At 41.4% G+C, this 14,124-nt stretch overlaps 2 protein-coding genes across 3 annotated transcripts; one reads left to right on the forward strand and one right to left on the reverse strand.

Annotated features, from left to right (window-relative positions):
- Nucleotides 1-5,478: 5,478 nt before the first annotated feature.
- Nucleotides 5,479-7,983, reverse strand: mettl18 (methyltransferase 18, RPL3 N3-histidine). Its single transcript, XM_071530467.1, has 2 exons — nucleotides 7,622-7,983; nucleotides 5,479-7,339 (listed from the first exon to the last, which is right to left on the reverse strand). The coding sequence occupies exons 1-2, from the start codon at nucleotides 7,724-7,726 to the stop codon at nucleotides 6,368-6,370; spliced, it is 1,077 nt and encodes a 358-aa protein (XP_071386568.1). The 5' UTR covers nucleotides 7,727-7,983; the 3' UTR covers nucleotides 5,479-6,367.
- A 100-nt stretch (nucleotides 7,984-8,083) lies between these two features.
- Nucleotides 8,084-12,054, forward strand: zdhhc16a (zinc finger DHHC-type palmitoyltransferase 16a). 2 transcript variants are annotated; one of them, XM_071530460.1, is made up of 11 exons: nucleotides 8,084-8,221; nucleotides 9,046-9,303; nucleotides 9,422-9,616; nucleotides 9,740-9,828; nucleotides 9,948-9,976; nucleotides 10,115-10,248; nucleotides 10,435-10,518; nucleotides 10,619-10,704; nucleotides 10,843-10,966; nucleotides 11,065-11,135; nucleotides 11,284-12,054. In XM_071530460.1, exons 2-11 carry the CDS (start codon nucleotides 9,070-9,072, stop codon nucleotides 11,384-11,386), a joined length of 1,149 nt encoding a protein of 382 aa, XP_071386561.1. In that variant the 5' UTR covers nucleotides 8,084-8,221; nucleotides 9,046-9,069; the 3' UTR covers nucleotides 11,387-12,054. The 2 variants fall into 2 exon arrangements, with proteins under 2 accessions (XP_071386561.1, XP_071386562.1); XM_071530461.1 differs by lacking the exon at nucleotides 10,435-10,518.
- The last annotated feature ends 2,070 nt before the right edge of the window (nucleotides 12,055-14,124 follow it).

Below are 14,124 nucleotides of genomic sequence, written 5' to 3' on the forward strand. Positions count from 1 at the left end.
GAATGGGAAGTCATCTCTATATTTTTTTGCCAGCAAACATGTCTCTCATGTGAAAGCAACTATACAGTATAATATACCTGTCCGCGGCTATGCAGTTTTTCTGGTTTAGTGCGCCTTCTACTGTTTGCTATATAAATTGTTTAATGGGACAAGCAGAAGGGACTGCCAGTCCACCTTTGGAATACAATTCTTTCTGTGTCTCTTTAATCAATTAAAAAAAAAATGCTACAAAATATGGAATATTCACATAAGATAATGTTTGCCTATGGTATAGTCATCAAATCTTATCATGATTTAGATTTATCCTACTCATTTGTTTACCTGCTGCCTGGATACTGTTACCTTTGGGCCACATGGCAGAGACCTCATTCTATCCTAAACATGTGATAACAAGGAAGGAGTGCCTGTTTGTTCTGTGTAGATCATTATTTCAGAGAAGTATGCATTATTAGACACACAGACTACTCATCTGCAGAAAAAGCATGCTGAGGTGAGGAACTTTATTTTTTGTATCATTACTGCTATATGGTAAAAGCTGGTTTTGTTATCTCTTTCGTCATATTGAATACAATCAGTAAAGAAAAATAATGAAGTGATATGTGATTCCGCTTCTGTTTTTTCAGCTGACAGGTTCCTGCTTGGACAAAGATTATTTAAACCTGCCTGTGAGGGATCAATGAGCTACTCCTGTGCATACATATTACCTCCATTGTGCTACAACAGAGCCATGTTTCCATTATCACCCACTCCACACATGCAGTGGCACAATAGCAGCCACCTTTTTCCGCCTATCACCACCCAGTATACACAGCTGTACCCGGTGACCAGGAACATGAGGCCTCCCCAGGAACTGGCTTGTGAAGAATACAACCACTACTATGGACCCTCTCCTGTAATATGGTCTAATTCATGCTGGAGCTACCCACATATGTATTCAAATCCAGCAGCTGTGGTTCCTATGGCTTTGTTTCCACCCAGACCGCCGAGGCTGCAGTCCCAGATTGGGGCTTGGCCGGAGGGCTTCACCCTGAGAGGGGAGCTGTGTTGGGGGAGGCTGGAAAGGGTGTATGGTCCTCGCAGGGAGCTACCAGAGTTTGTCAGGGAGGACCTGCGCAGAGTGTATGGCACCTATCCCAGGACGGGTTTGAGCATCACCTATCGAGGAGGGGAGTATGTTGTGAGAGGGAGCCCCTATATTGGAGAGCAGGAATACAAAGTGGAGAGGCAAGTGATTCGACAAGAAAAGAGCGCAGAGGGGGATAATGTGAGAGGAGTGGTGAAGAGGAAGAAGGGGGAAAAGAAGAGGTGATGACCATCCTATTTGAGAATACCAGCTCAGATCTCACATGGCAATGACTTTATATTTGGTTATAAAAAATAATGTGGAGAACAAAGCTGCCCTTTGCAAGGCGCTCAGGGGGCGAAAATGTAACCAAAAAAGGACAAGGAAGTTGCCAATAATTCCAAACTACATTTATTTGGGTACCAAACACACCCAGTATTTAAAAAGCACAAAATATAAGGCTGTGAAAGGCTACATGGACACTTGATTGTGTGTTTATATTAGGTACAGAATTCTTTCAGTGAGTACGTCTTGTCAGTTTCAATAATTTAGTTATGGATTGTGAGTATAAAAATTGATTATTACAGTTTCAGACCTGTTTGTTGTTGACGTTGAATAGTATCAGTATTGTTCATACTGTCCAATTACTTTATTGTTATATCTAAATGACTTGCAATTCTCAGTACATCTACTATCTCTTCCTTTACTGCATCATATCACATTGTTTGATCTGGGTTGCTCTTTTATGAGTTTGATCATGTTCGGATTATGGTTGAGTAACTGTTACTGCAAAAAGAAGTGCTTTAAAATAAATCGTACTGGTGTACTGAGATGATATTAATGTAAATCTGTAGTTGATTCTTCCTCTCTTAAAAGGCCCCGTAACAGCATGCTATGTTTTAGGTTTTTATGCTTTACCAGTCAGAGTCATGAAGTCTATTGGATTCCCAATAATGTTGTTTTATTTAAAAATGATTTAATTGTCTCTTTACTGGTATCATGTTCACTGTCATATCTAACCATAATGTTTATAGATCATCCAGCTAACTGCCATCTCTATGGCTGCAGATTTTATGGAACTAGATCTGAGATAAGATCTGAATATTTGTGGTGTGCATGAGTGGGTTGAGAGTGTGGAATGCTATTTCTGTAGTTCTCTTATTTCTGTAAATGCTTTGTACTCACTCTTCCCTGTTTCTTGTGAACTATATAACATACATTTACATATATATGTTAAAAACCAAGCATAGTCCTTCGATGCCTGAGACCACTGGTAAATAAAATGTTACGAGACTTAATAAATGAAAGGGAAAATTTATTTGCTTCACCTTCAGTAACAATATATACGCAATATACATCAACAGTTTACTTCAAGTTACTCTGATCAGCAGTTATGCATTTCATTTATTCACAGTAACATCACATGCAATTTGACTTTACTGCCTTATTCATGATTTGAAGATAGGTGATATATATGGCAGAAAATACATGACATGGCGGCACAAATCTGCATCACAGACAAGATATTTTTCTCGAGGTACGATTTCCATCCTCTGTTGCTGACAAACTAGTACCATACCAAAAGAACTGAGCCCATAGACGATACCTGAAGTAGCCACCATCTATGGAATTCAGTTCTCATAGTAGAGCACTTCTCACACTTTGGTCTTCATGAATCGCTTTTTCTTTTGATAGTGCCTTGCCCATCAAAATCCTACACGACTCTTTGACGGTAATGATAGTACTTCGATCATACCCATTTCAACTCAGCTAATAAATTGACCATACATGTATGAATGAGATTAAATCAAAATATATAGCAATATATATACTGTATATAAAAAGACATTTAAACCACCAGAATTAAGAGCAAATGCAGTTAGGAGATATGTCGAACAGCGCCTTGAGTTTCGCCCACTCATGACCTTCCCTATTCTTGGGAAAGGCAGGGAGATGATGACTTGATAAGGTCAGCTGTAACTTCCTTAAGACATGGCGGGAGATTGAGCAAGAGGGCATTACAGTGGCATTGAATAAAGCTGATCTTGAACATTGATCAGTAATAGTCCAAGGAATCGGGATCATATTTCAATAATTAATTCAGAACATACTTTTTTTTTGATCATTTAGCAATAGATTGTGAGGCATTTTATGTTAATTCAACATTTTGAATCAAAGTGAAAAACAAACCTCCAAAATGGAATTCAAATCAAACTGTGCCGAGATTAAACTCCAGTTCTGTGGTGAGCGAGAGCTTCGCTGAAGGGCGTCTGAGGAATCCAACCATCCTCTCAACTTAAGAATTCCTGGAAATGCTTCACCACCACTGAAATGAAAGTCAGTCCTCTGAGCTGATGCAAGCCTTGAATCAGATCATGGGGATACTGCTCTGGTCAAGGCACAAAATGACTCATCAGTTACAGAGAAAGAACTTTGTATAGGACAGCATGATTACTGACGTACAGTCGATTGATGCATCTTTGAACCTTCCAAAGCGGGCAAAGTTTTCCATTAACTATTTGGGCTGTATTACAGGATCTCTTCCTCCATCTCAAAGCAACCCACTCAAGGACTGGAGTCAATATTGACAGTGAGAGTACATTAGATGATTCTTTGCTATCTCAGTCACTGTAGTTTATTCATTATGTGAGTACATTCTTTTAGGATACACACAACACAGCACAATGACTTCTGTGAGGAAGGCCACACCTGAGCGTGTTCAGGAAACTCCTATCTTCCCGGCAGTTGGACTGGGAAACAACCGGTTCTACGGCCTATTACAATACAAGAAATCCCCCATGAAGGCATTCACCCGGTCTTAAGGCCTACAGTCTCATTTTAACACCCCTCAAAGGCAGATCAGATAGATTAACACAGCATGACAGCAGAGACAACAGATATCTGCCAGTTCTCTTTAACATTCCATTCCACTTCTTTAAAAGTAGGGTTTGTCATTTAAAGGCTCTAGTCTACTTTTAAAGGCAGTTACACAGATTTGACAAGTAATAAAAAAAGGTACCCAGTGCCCTAAAATCAAACAGTCAAACAGTTTAATATATTTGTTACCTAAATACTTACCCCAATCATTCACTGATGAGTTAACTCTCTGGATCGTGGATATATCAGAAATAAATTTCCTCATAAAGGCTTCCCAAGACTGCGCTCTTGAAAATTCAAACTTAAAAAACACATCGGTACTCCCATCTCAACAAAAGATGTCTTAGTGTTGCATCAGCAGTAAGGCTGTCCAAACTGAATGCACACAAGCCATTGTATTTCTCTCCCCAGTTCACCTGCATGGTCTGCTCGCTCTCCCATGTCCTCCAAGTCCCAAGGAAGGATACAGCATACTGCCTGACATTCAGAACCTTAAATACCACCACCTTTCACATCACACATCAGCCTCCCTCCCTCTCTATCTGTTTTTCATGCACTCCCTCCGTACGGTAAGCCTGACAGTCACTTCCCAGTAAGAAGGAAGCAGTGGGAGTGAACACACGCCCCCTCACAGTGAATCAACACATAATAGTTTCTGAGGAAAACCATCTGACCGGCCCTGCCCCCTGTTCCCATAAAGAAACCAGGGGAAAGGCTGCGTCTACTGGAGGAACCAGGAATTCCCCCACAGGCCACGAACAGCTGTCGAGAGGAGAGGCGATGACGAAGCGGACACGCTGGAGTATGACGGGTAGACATATGCAAACAGAAACCTTGTGTGGTATTTGTATGTGTGCAAGTGAGAGACATTGCTAAAACGCTACAATATATTTACATAACAAGGAAATGGAAATTCTATCCACACACTGTGGGTGTTGTAATGCACAGTCATGTTTGAGCTGGTGACACAATATGTTCCAAGAAAAATATTTGACCTATGCTCAATAGTATTTGTCAGTATGCAAATGATATTACTTGCGTCAGAGGCATATTTCGGATAAGGTCTATTCATGTAACTATTTGTGTGGCTGTTTTCATTTATTCAGGTAAGTGTTTGATAGGGGCGTATTCAATAATACAGCCTCCCTAAAAAATAACTTTGTTTGCTCTATGGTCATGTTCAAACAGGACAATGATGTGATACTGAATGTGTGTTAAATCAGAGGAACATGACATGCCCAGACCAGGAAGGTAAGACCGGTTTCCTTAATAAAACCAGCAGACCCTATTATTCAAACAATGTCATTGTTTGGTGAACCTGTGTAAACTCTTTAAATTTCCTCATCGTATTCTTTACCCAGTCACTCAGGTATGAGAAACTAGTCTGGACTGGTACTGGACTGGATATACACTTCCCCCAGAAAAAGTCCACCCAGCTTAATTCTCATTGATTTCCGTGATCTGGACAAAAAGGGGATTCCACACCGAGTTGGTCACCTCCCAAAAGAATCTAGTTCCCGTCTCTTACATTTGGAGGATGTGCATCAGCATAAATTTCCAAAATGTCTACATGCATGATAGCATGTCAGGCCATTCTTGTTTTGCAGTGTATGAAGCACATAGAGAGTATACAGTGAATGTTTACTTGTTTGTTTGTTCAAGAAAACAGAGAGGAATTGAAGGTAAAATCCCACAGTACCGAGAGGATCCATTATTAGAAAGAGAGGTACAGAGACCCCATAGAGTCCCACCATTGATGTGCAGTGACTCTAGAATCCACTTTCAAACTACATCCTTGGGCTGGTGGGATAAGTTGCAATTGACATTTTGCGCCGGACTTCAGAAACAAGCCGGGCTTTCATGCTGCTGTTTGAACACTGGGGAAATCACTTGCAAAGGTCACTGAGCCCATTTCCTTTCTTTCCTCCCCATGCATCTAAAGACCTGTAACAGCCCCTTTCAACTGCACTTCAGTTACTGGCAGACATATTCAAATGTCTATATAGGAAGTGAGAGAAGGTGTAGGTAACCAAAGAGCAAATGGAAGATGAGACAGCATCTTTTATTCCAGAACCTCCTCCATTTACCACTGTTGTGGTAATACAGCTTTCATATAACAGACTAAAAGGCCATCATAACAAATTCAGTATTAATTCATTTGGCTCCAGTAAATCTAGTGGGTTTGTGCATATGTAGGCCTACTACTTTGTGTTTTACAGCTATTTGAATTAATCGCTGTATACACCTTGCCTTTTAACACAGAATACACAGTCCATGACAGTCCTTGTCTGTATTCACTACGCTGCTGCACTTTTCAAAACTTCCACTTTTCACCCACCTGGCATACATCAAGTGATGGAAGTACCCTAAATGTGAAAACACACTGAATAAAGGCACATGCTGCATATGTAGGACTGCTTCACTAATTCAAGAGGCCTTTACCATTTTGAAGCGCAGGCCTACTACATGTCTCTGAAGTCCTTCCTCCACATCCCACAGGTGATCCACAGAAAAAACACCCCTCTGCTCCACAAACTTCTCAAACAGGTGTAGTCCACCTCCTACCCCAAAGTAGTGGGATTTGGTGGCCAGATAGACCAGTCCGTCTGGCGCCAGCAGTCTGTGGAGGGTGTCATGCAGCGCAGGGTAGTATGCTGTGTTGTAGATGGTCTCTGAGGTGAATATAATGTCATATTTGGGCGACGGGTCTTCCTTCAATGCCAAAGCAAGGAACGTGATCCAGTCACCGGAGAAGAAACGACACTTGGTCATTAATGAGTGCTGGGATAGATCTAAGGCTCTTTTCTTAGGTGGTGGGTCTCCATCCCTTGCCTCCTGTTTCTCCTCATCTTTCACTTTCTTCTTGCAATCATCCTCCTTTTGTGTCTTTCCCTTGCCCTTCCCTTTTTCATCATCTTCACTCTCCACATCCTCCTCTTGGCAGTTCAGCAGTACATTTGGCAGTGTGAGCTGCTCAATAACTGTAGTGTTGTAATCTTGGAAGTGGACCTGCCTGGCTCCTCTCTTCAGAGCCAGTATTCCCAGCAGTCCCGCCCCACAGCCCAAGTCCAAAACCCTCTTCCGCCCAAATGTCTCTCCATCTTTCTCAATCAGCTCCAGAAGGTCGTAAGTGCACTCCCACACCTTCAGCCCACCCTCATACACGCCAGAGATGAGATCAGACCTCTGACCAGCAGTGCGAGAAAGAATATTCTCCCCATCCTCCCGCTCTAAAGCTGTCTTCTCAAACACTGTCTCGTTTAGGAAGTGGAGAGGAGGAAGAGTACCCACGGTAACTGTTTCAGGGACAGCATCCACAAGGAGGAGATGCGTGTCTGATGGTGGCAGATGCTCTTTGGCCTCTTTTACTGGCTCTGCTGGTTTGGTTTTGTCCTCTGTCTGACAAATACAAACAACATGCATGGTTAGGATACACATGTAATGGCTCTGTAGCATTTGCTTAAAGTGGACAATATCCAAATAATGCATCATGACTTGAGGGACACATGGTAGTCTAACTTAACAATAGGCTTGATTATTATGTAGCTAGAGGTAGCCTACTAGCTGCAGCCTACAAAATTTCAGGTTTTAATTATCTTCGGTCCAACCCATAAACCCATAGGTCTAACCTTACTTAGCTAGGGGTAAGTACCAGTAACTTCTTATTAGTTAGCTACTCACAGGTTTAGCAGCATAGTCTGGCTTTCCATTTTGCAATTCACTCCCATCCACGTCGTCTGGACTTGCTGTTTGTGCATGCACATCGAAGTTAAAACTAAATGACATGACTGACAAAACTTGAACTACAGGTACGAATGCTAATAGCTATCAATTCACTGTCGGCTCCACATGTGAGGCGAGTGGACTCGCGTGCGTGAGGCAAGCGGGGGAAGAACTACAAAACCCAAAATTCTGCAAACCAAAGCAACCGACCAACAGCTTGTTTCATGTCACCTGTTTCAATAAAACATCAGCCACCGAGCTAGTTAAACAAGCCTGAATGTGCGGGTTATGCTATAATTTGGCAGATTTTTCCACAAAAACGAAACAGTCAGTCAGAGACGTCTGAAATATGTACTTCCTGACTCAGATTACCGTGATGCCTTTCGCCACCGGCGCCTGCGCATCAACTGCAGCTCAGGATTCAGGAATCAGGACTGTCAAAAGCTATTTAATGCAGCTCTTCTTCGCTAGTATGCCGCAATAATCTTTATTTTCTCCTCGTTTTGATAATGACTACGTTAGGCGCGGGTTTCACAATCTGCCTGCTGTCATAGAAAAGTGAGTATTCCCTTACAGGAATCTGAAATGTATTTTATTTACTGTGAGGCGCAGCGCACAGCGTCAGTTATTTGAATGGGAAAATATGATGCCTAAACAATAGAGATTTGGGAGCCGTTAAGCTTCTGTGAGACTGCTTCGAGCATTATCTACAAAATATTTTCAATTGTTCATGGGTTTTATAAGGCGACTATCATAATTGCTTATAAATGTTTTTTCTATAACGTTGCTTGATGCAGTGGTGAATACCATTGAAGTCAAGTTAATGACAGACCCTGTACACTGTCCTCACCTAAGGTGGCTCTAAATCAGACTCCACCCTGTCTCATTCAACACACTGGAATGCAGACTAGCAAGACTATCTGTTATGTTGTGTCTTGTTAGGCTTTTGCTTTATGTTTTAAAACGTGTGTGAGCCAGCTTAACAGTTTTGTCATCTCTACGCACGTGTTATTAGTTCTCTTTACATTTAGAGTCATTTATCACCTTCAAGCCTATAATTTTAACTGCACATCATAAACGTTGAAAAGTTTGAGTTGGCACAGGCTTACGTGATGATGGTAGCAATATAAACAACTGTATGGTCAAACCCAAACTCCCAAATTGCACAGTTGTAAATTTAATATATTGTTAACAAGTTAAGTTGGTTGAGATTATTCTGTATTTACTTATTGCTGAAGACGGATGGATGGACGGAGGTAGTTCATATAATCATTGTTTAATATTTGGCAATATAGAGCTACATCTTGTTATGAAGCATGTCTGTAAACTTGCCTGCACTCCCACCTGGCCCAGTAAGTATTATCTTGTTATTTTCCTTGTAGGTGCGTGCATCCCTTAGACGCAGGATGCGGTGGTGGCCCAGCTGCGTGCTCCACTTGCTGCGCTGCCTGCGGTTGCGGGTGTGCACCAGGAGAGGACGGAGCAGGCTGCCGGGGTGGCCGAGGGAGATCTGGGCCTATGTGAGACTGTTGGTCCAGTCGCTTTACTTCAACTCCCTCACCAACTCAGACGTAGTCTTCGACTCAGTCTTCGAGCCAGTGTTCTGGACTGTGGATCACGTCACTCGCTGGTTTGGGATGGTAAGTGTGTGTTGGTGTATCTGTGTGTGTGCTCATACTGTAGAAGAAGTCACAGGCAAGGCCGTCAGTTTTTCCTTGTGAAGAAACCTCTCTGTCTGTGTCTGTCTTTGCCTGTTAGGTGTTTGTGTGTCTGGTGGTGATACTGACCAGCTCCATCCTGCTGATAGCCTATTTGGTTCTACTGCCTCTGGTCCTCAACACCTACTCCCCAGTGTGGATCGCTTGGCACCTTTGTTACGGACACTGGAACCTCGTCATGATCGCCTTTCATTACTACAAAGCCACCAAGACCTCCCCTGGATACCCCCCTACAGTAAAACCTCAACTCCATAGTTCAGCAGTACCACACATAGCCTAAAGCTTTGCCAATCTCGGCCCAGGTTAAACTTTGAATTGCAACACATCAATGTCTTTTAATTGTATATCTTTCTTGCAGGTAAAAAATGACATTCCATTCGTATCTGTCTGCAAAAAATGCATCATTCCTAAACCAGCCAGAACACACCACTGTGGAATCTGTAACAGGTAAGTCAGTGTCATCTTTTCTGTTCCCTGTAATTGACGTTTTTAGCAGTGGTTTTCGGACAGCCTCTACAGTATGTTAATACAGATATTAGACTGAATATTTTCTTTTTACTTTGCAGGTGCATTCTGAAAATGGACCATCACTGTCGTATCCTTTGTGCTAAAAAACATTTGCAGTTGATTCCAAATGATTGTTTTTCATGCAATATTAAAAAATCAAACATAATGTGACTTTATGGAGAGTGTGAAGGTGTTCGGAAAATGTTCCTTAATTTCAACATCTCAGCCTGGTTGAATAACTGCGTGGGCCATTTCAACCACCGCTACTTCTTCTCCTTCTGCCTCTTCATGACCATGGGCTGTGTCTACTGTAGCGTCAGCGGCAGAAACCTCTTCCTAGACGCGTACAATGCTCTTGAGGTGAGAGACTTAAACTCTGTATGTGAGCTTGCTTGGTGTTGGTCATTGTATGGCTTGTTAGGGTTTGTCTGTTGCTTTTATTCTACCTCTGCAGTCTTTCTCTCTGGGATGTAACTTTTGCCTAGCTGATACTGCTCTGTTTCTGTCTTTAACGCCGGGGTTTGTGTATCTGGGTTGCTCCATTAGCGCTTTAAGCATTTGGATATGGAAAAGCCAGGGGTACCGGTGACGGGGATGGGACTTCTCATAGGGATTCTCCCCCCTGGCCAGGTACACTCTCACAGGCACACACACAAGGAAAACATTAAGTTGCTCTGTTTTTTTTTTAGCTGGTAGTTGTGTAATAGTTGTTCTTTCTATTCTTGTCAAGACCAATTATCAGACACCCCCGCCTCCCTACACCTTTAAGGATAGGATGATTCATAAGAGCATCATCTACATGTGGGTGCTTACCAGGTAAAATATGTCAGTGTTTCACAAGTAATTTTGCTGACCAGGTCTTGTTGCCACTTGCCATGCACCGCACCTTGGCATCTAATACTGTCTTTTATTAACTTTCCAGCTGATAAAATCAAATGTGGTTGGTCTTTTCAGCACAGTGGGAGTGGCCTTGGGAGGTCTGACCATCTGGCATGCAGTTCTCATATCCAGAGGGGAGACCAGTATAGAACGACACATTAATGGCAAAGAAACAAAACGCTTGGCAAAACGGGGAAAGGTGAGCGTGTTCACACTGATGTGAATTCACAGATTGTGAAACATGAAAGTCAAGTGAAACATGGCAGTGACTTTCTTTTTCTTTCACTCCTCCACCAGGTATACAGAAACCCTTTCAATTATGGCAGAATGAATAACTGGAAGGTCTTCTTTGGTGTGGAGAAGAGAAGGTGAGTTTCTCTTCTTTGTTCATAGAGATATTCTGTTGATGAACATCTTCATCTATTGCTGCCCCCCTGCCCCTGTATGATGTCCTTAAGTCCTGATGATTATATATATTACTGTTAACTTCTGTTTCGCTTTTTCTGTTGTCTGCAGTCACTGGGTGACACGTGTTCTCCTTCCCTCTGGACATGCCCCACATGGTGATGGTCTGACATGGGACATCTTTCCAGTTAAAAAGGACATGATGCCTGTATGACCCCTTGCCCCACAGACTCCTGTTTGGCATAGCCTGCTTCCAGCAGCCTTTGCTCTGCCCAGCCCACTGTGGTCGGCTACGAGGGTCTTTGTATGGTGGTAGAAAGGCTCCATACAAGTGAAGAAATGGCGTTATGTCGACCTCCAATACCTCAACAACATGCTGTGGAGTAGCCAGCTGTGTCGTGGTTTGACGATCTGGAATATTAAGCAACGCGAAGGTGTGTCATGGTTAGCTTGTTCTCCACTGGATTTTTCCTGGGCTAGTCTTACATGACTCAGAGCATTGTGCTGATGATCGGTAAAACGTTTTTTTTAAACCGCATATACTGACTGACATATCATCGGACTGATGTGACTGTAAAATAATGATCAAATGATCAGTGACTACAATAGGATTTTTTTTAATTGGACTGAATGAATCATGGCTCACTGCTTGTTCTCCTGTGCTGAAAATTTATCAAAGCCAAAGAAACAACACAGCTAAGGTTTGGGCCAGAATGGTTCCTCACAGATCTTTGTGCATTGCAGTCATTCCATGCAGAATATATTGTCTCTACAGCTCTAAATTATCACGTTGACTTCAAACATCCAAGAAAAACAGCAGTACCATGAGCATTCACTGTTTATCTGTATTTTGTACTTGTGAAGTTAACATATCTTCATAAATTGCTTTATTTAAATCATTTTACTTTGTGAGTTTCCAGTGATTACAAAAGAGACACACCACACACAGTATTTAGTCACATTTTGGTGAACCAACCTCAACACAATTTTTAAAGGCTAATACTCACTCTGTCATCTAAGGGTATGGGCATGCCCACCTATGGAACTGTCTTCTATTTGTAGTCGTGTCCCAGGATCATTTTATAATGCCAGACAGACAAACTCCAGCTCTGCTCTTATGTCATAGTGTTGCTTAGGCAGACGGACACAGAGACAGGCTATCAGTAGTAAAGGATTAACTGGGATGCGCGCCCAATTTTATCTACAGATTCATGCAAATGTATGAAGTCCTAGAGAAATGAGCAGACAGTCAGTGGTGGAGAAGCGTGGACTGAGAAATAAGCAGATGAGCAAGAAGATGAAGAATATGAAGAGTCTAATTCCAGATATCCACCACTTGAACAAAATATATAGGTCGGGAGTAGAAGTTATAACTCATCTTTTGGAAAAAATAGTTACATTTTGGAATTTCTTCCAAAAACTGATATATAAGGTTTTGCAAATAAACCCTTTGATGAGCAGAAAATAAGCAATGAGTGGTGGTATTGGCAGTTAAAGGGGGAATAAAAAAGAAAAGAGATTAGAAGATGACGAGAGCAGCGAGGGATTAGGGGATGATAACAGATTCTACTGCCTGTTCCATTCATCCAGCCACTCCTCACCCCACCCCCACCACTCTGGCTCTGAAGCACACACAGTACACACACACCTGTCAATATTCAATCTTCCAGCAGAGGTCAGAGTTCAACAAGATATGTCTGGTCAGAAGCTGCCTGTTGAAAGGACAGGGACAGACAGTAGAATCCTGTGGTATTGTTAATGATTTTCACAAAAAGCCAGTTTAATAGGGGATTATCAGACATAATGATAAATACACAAAATCAATATTCCAATATTGGTATGCTTATACATGGATACTCCTTTGATTCATTCAGACCATTTTCCTCTCCTGAATGTACTTCTCTTGCTGTCTGATATTCTTACAAATAGCATAGCCCCTCCTACTTTATACTCCCAACGTATATAAAAAAGTCAACTACTTATTTGACATGAAGATTTGATGGTATTTATAAATAACAACAAAAATATTCACCCTAAATAGCATTTGAGGTCATATTTTTGATTAATTATACCAAATAAATATATATTTTATTGTTTTGAATAGCTTTATTCGCAAAATTTAACAAGTTTTTATGATGGTGTGTATAGGCTACAAAATCAGACATTCCAGACAGGATTCACAAAGGCATCAAGCAAAAGTCACAACACCTCGATACAGAGGGGCCTACAGAGTAGAGGACACAAATATCAGAATGTAAATTCTCTCATAAGACCAAAATAGCTCCATGAAAGAGAAAGAACTCCATAAATATTTGGACAGTAATGCACTTTTTTGTTTTGGCTTCATACTCATATTTTGATTGTAAAATGACACAATGACTATGAGTTTAAACTGCATATTGTCATGTCCAATATGAGGGATTTTAATTGATTCTGAATAAAGAGTCAAAGAACTTCAGCCCTTGGTGATCATTGTCCCACATCTCATGCCGACAAAAGTACTTGGACAGAATAGAATAGTATTATTTCCTGTAATGTAGGAATTTTATACATTCAAAAATTCTTATTGTGCAGTGGGGTTGTGGCTGATTGGCATTTATTGTAAATAATAATATGTAATCTAATCTAATGAATAACGACTGTTCTGGCAAAGTTAACGAACAGTAGCTTAATTTAAAATCAAGCTATATGTTATATGAATAAAAGTCCAGAAATTAATTTTATTGCAAATGCCAGAAACAATTGCGGTCTATTTCCCTGCCCCTTGCTCCCTTTGGCAGGCAGCCCTGGCTTTCAGAGTGACGTCAAGACGACCAGAATAAAAAGACTTTCTGTCTTACGTTTCAAAATAAAACCTCTACTGAGGAACTTTTGTTTTTAGCATAACATAATTGTTAGTGTCTATTTCACAGCTCTAGTTCCTCTCTAGCTATATCCATTCTAATGATTACT

The sequence above is a fragment of the Centroberyx affinis genome, unplaced genomic scaffold, assembly GCF_046629955.1.
Source record: "Centroberyx affinis isolate AG114_WGS23_722 - 3 ecotype Tasmania unplaced genomic scaffold, CSIRO-AGI_Caff_v1 ptg001928l_1, whole genome shotgun sequence".
In the NCBI taxonomy this organism is placed as follows: Eukaryota; Metazoa; Chordata; class Actinopteri; order Beryciformes; family Berycidae; genus Centroberyx; species Centroberyx affinis.

Excerpts from the sequence above, each read along its gene's own strand:
- mettl18 (XM_071530467.1), bottom strand. The coding sequence starts at position 7,726 with ATGTCATTTAGTTTTAACTTCGATGTGCATGCACAAACAGCAAGTCCA. Across the intron at positions 7,340-7,621 it reads CAGACTATGCTGCTAAACCT|ACAGAGGACAAAACCAAACC; the intron begins GTGAGTAGCTAA and ends TGTATTTGTCAG.
- zdhhc16a (XM_071530460.1), top strand. The coding sequence starts at position 9,070 with ATGCGGTGGTGGCCCAGCTGCGTGCTCCACTTGCTGCGCTGCCTGCGG. Across the intron at positions 10,519-10,618 it reads GGATTCTCCCCCCTGGCCAG|ACCAATTATCAGACACCCCC; the intron begins GTACACTCTCAC and ends ATTCTTGTCAAG. Across the intron at positions 10,705-10,842 it reads TACATGTGGGTGCTTACCAG|CACAGTGGGAGTGGCCTTGG; the intron begins GTAAAATATGTC and ends TGGTCTTTTCAG.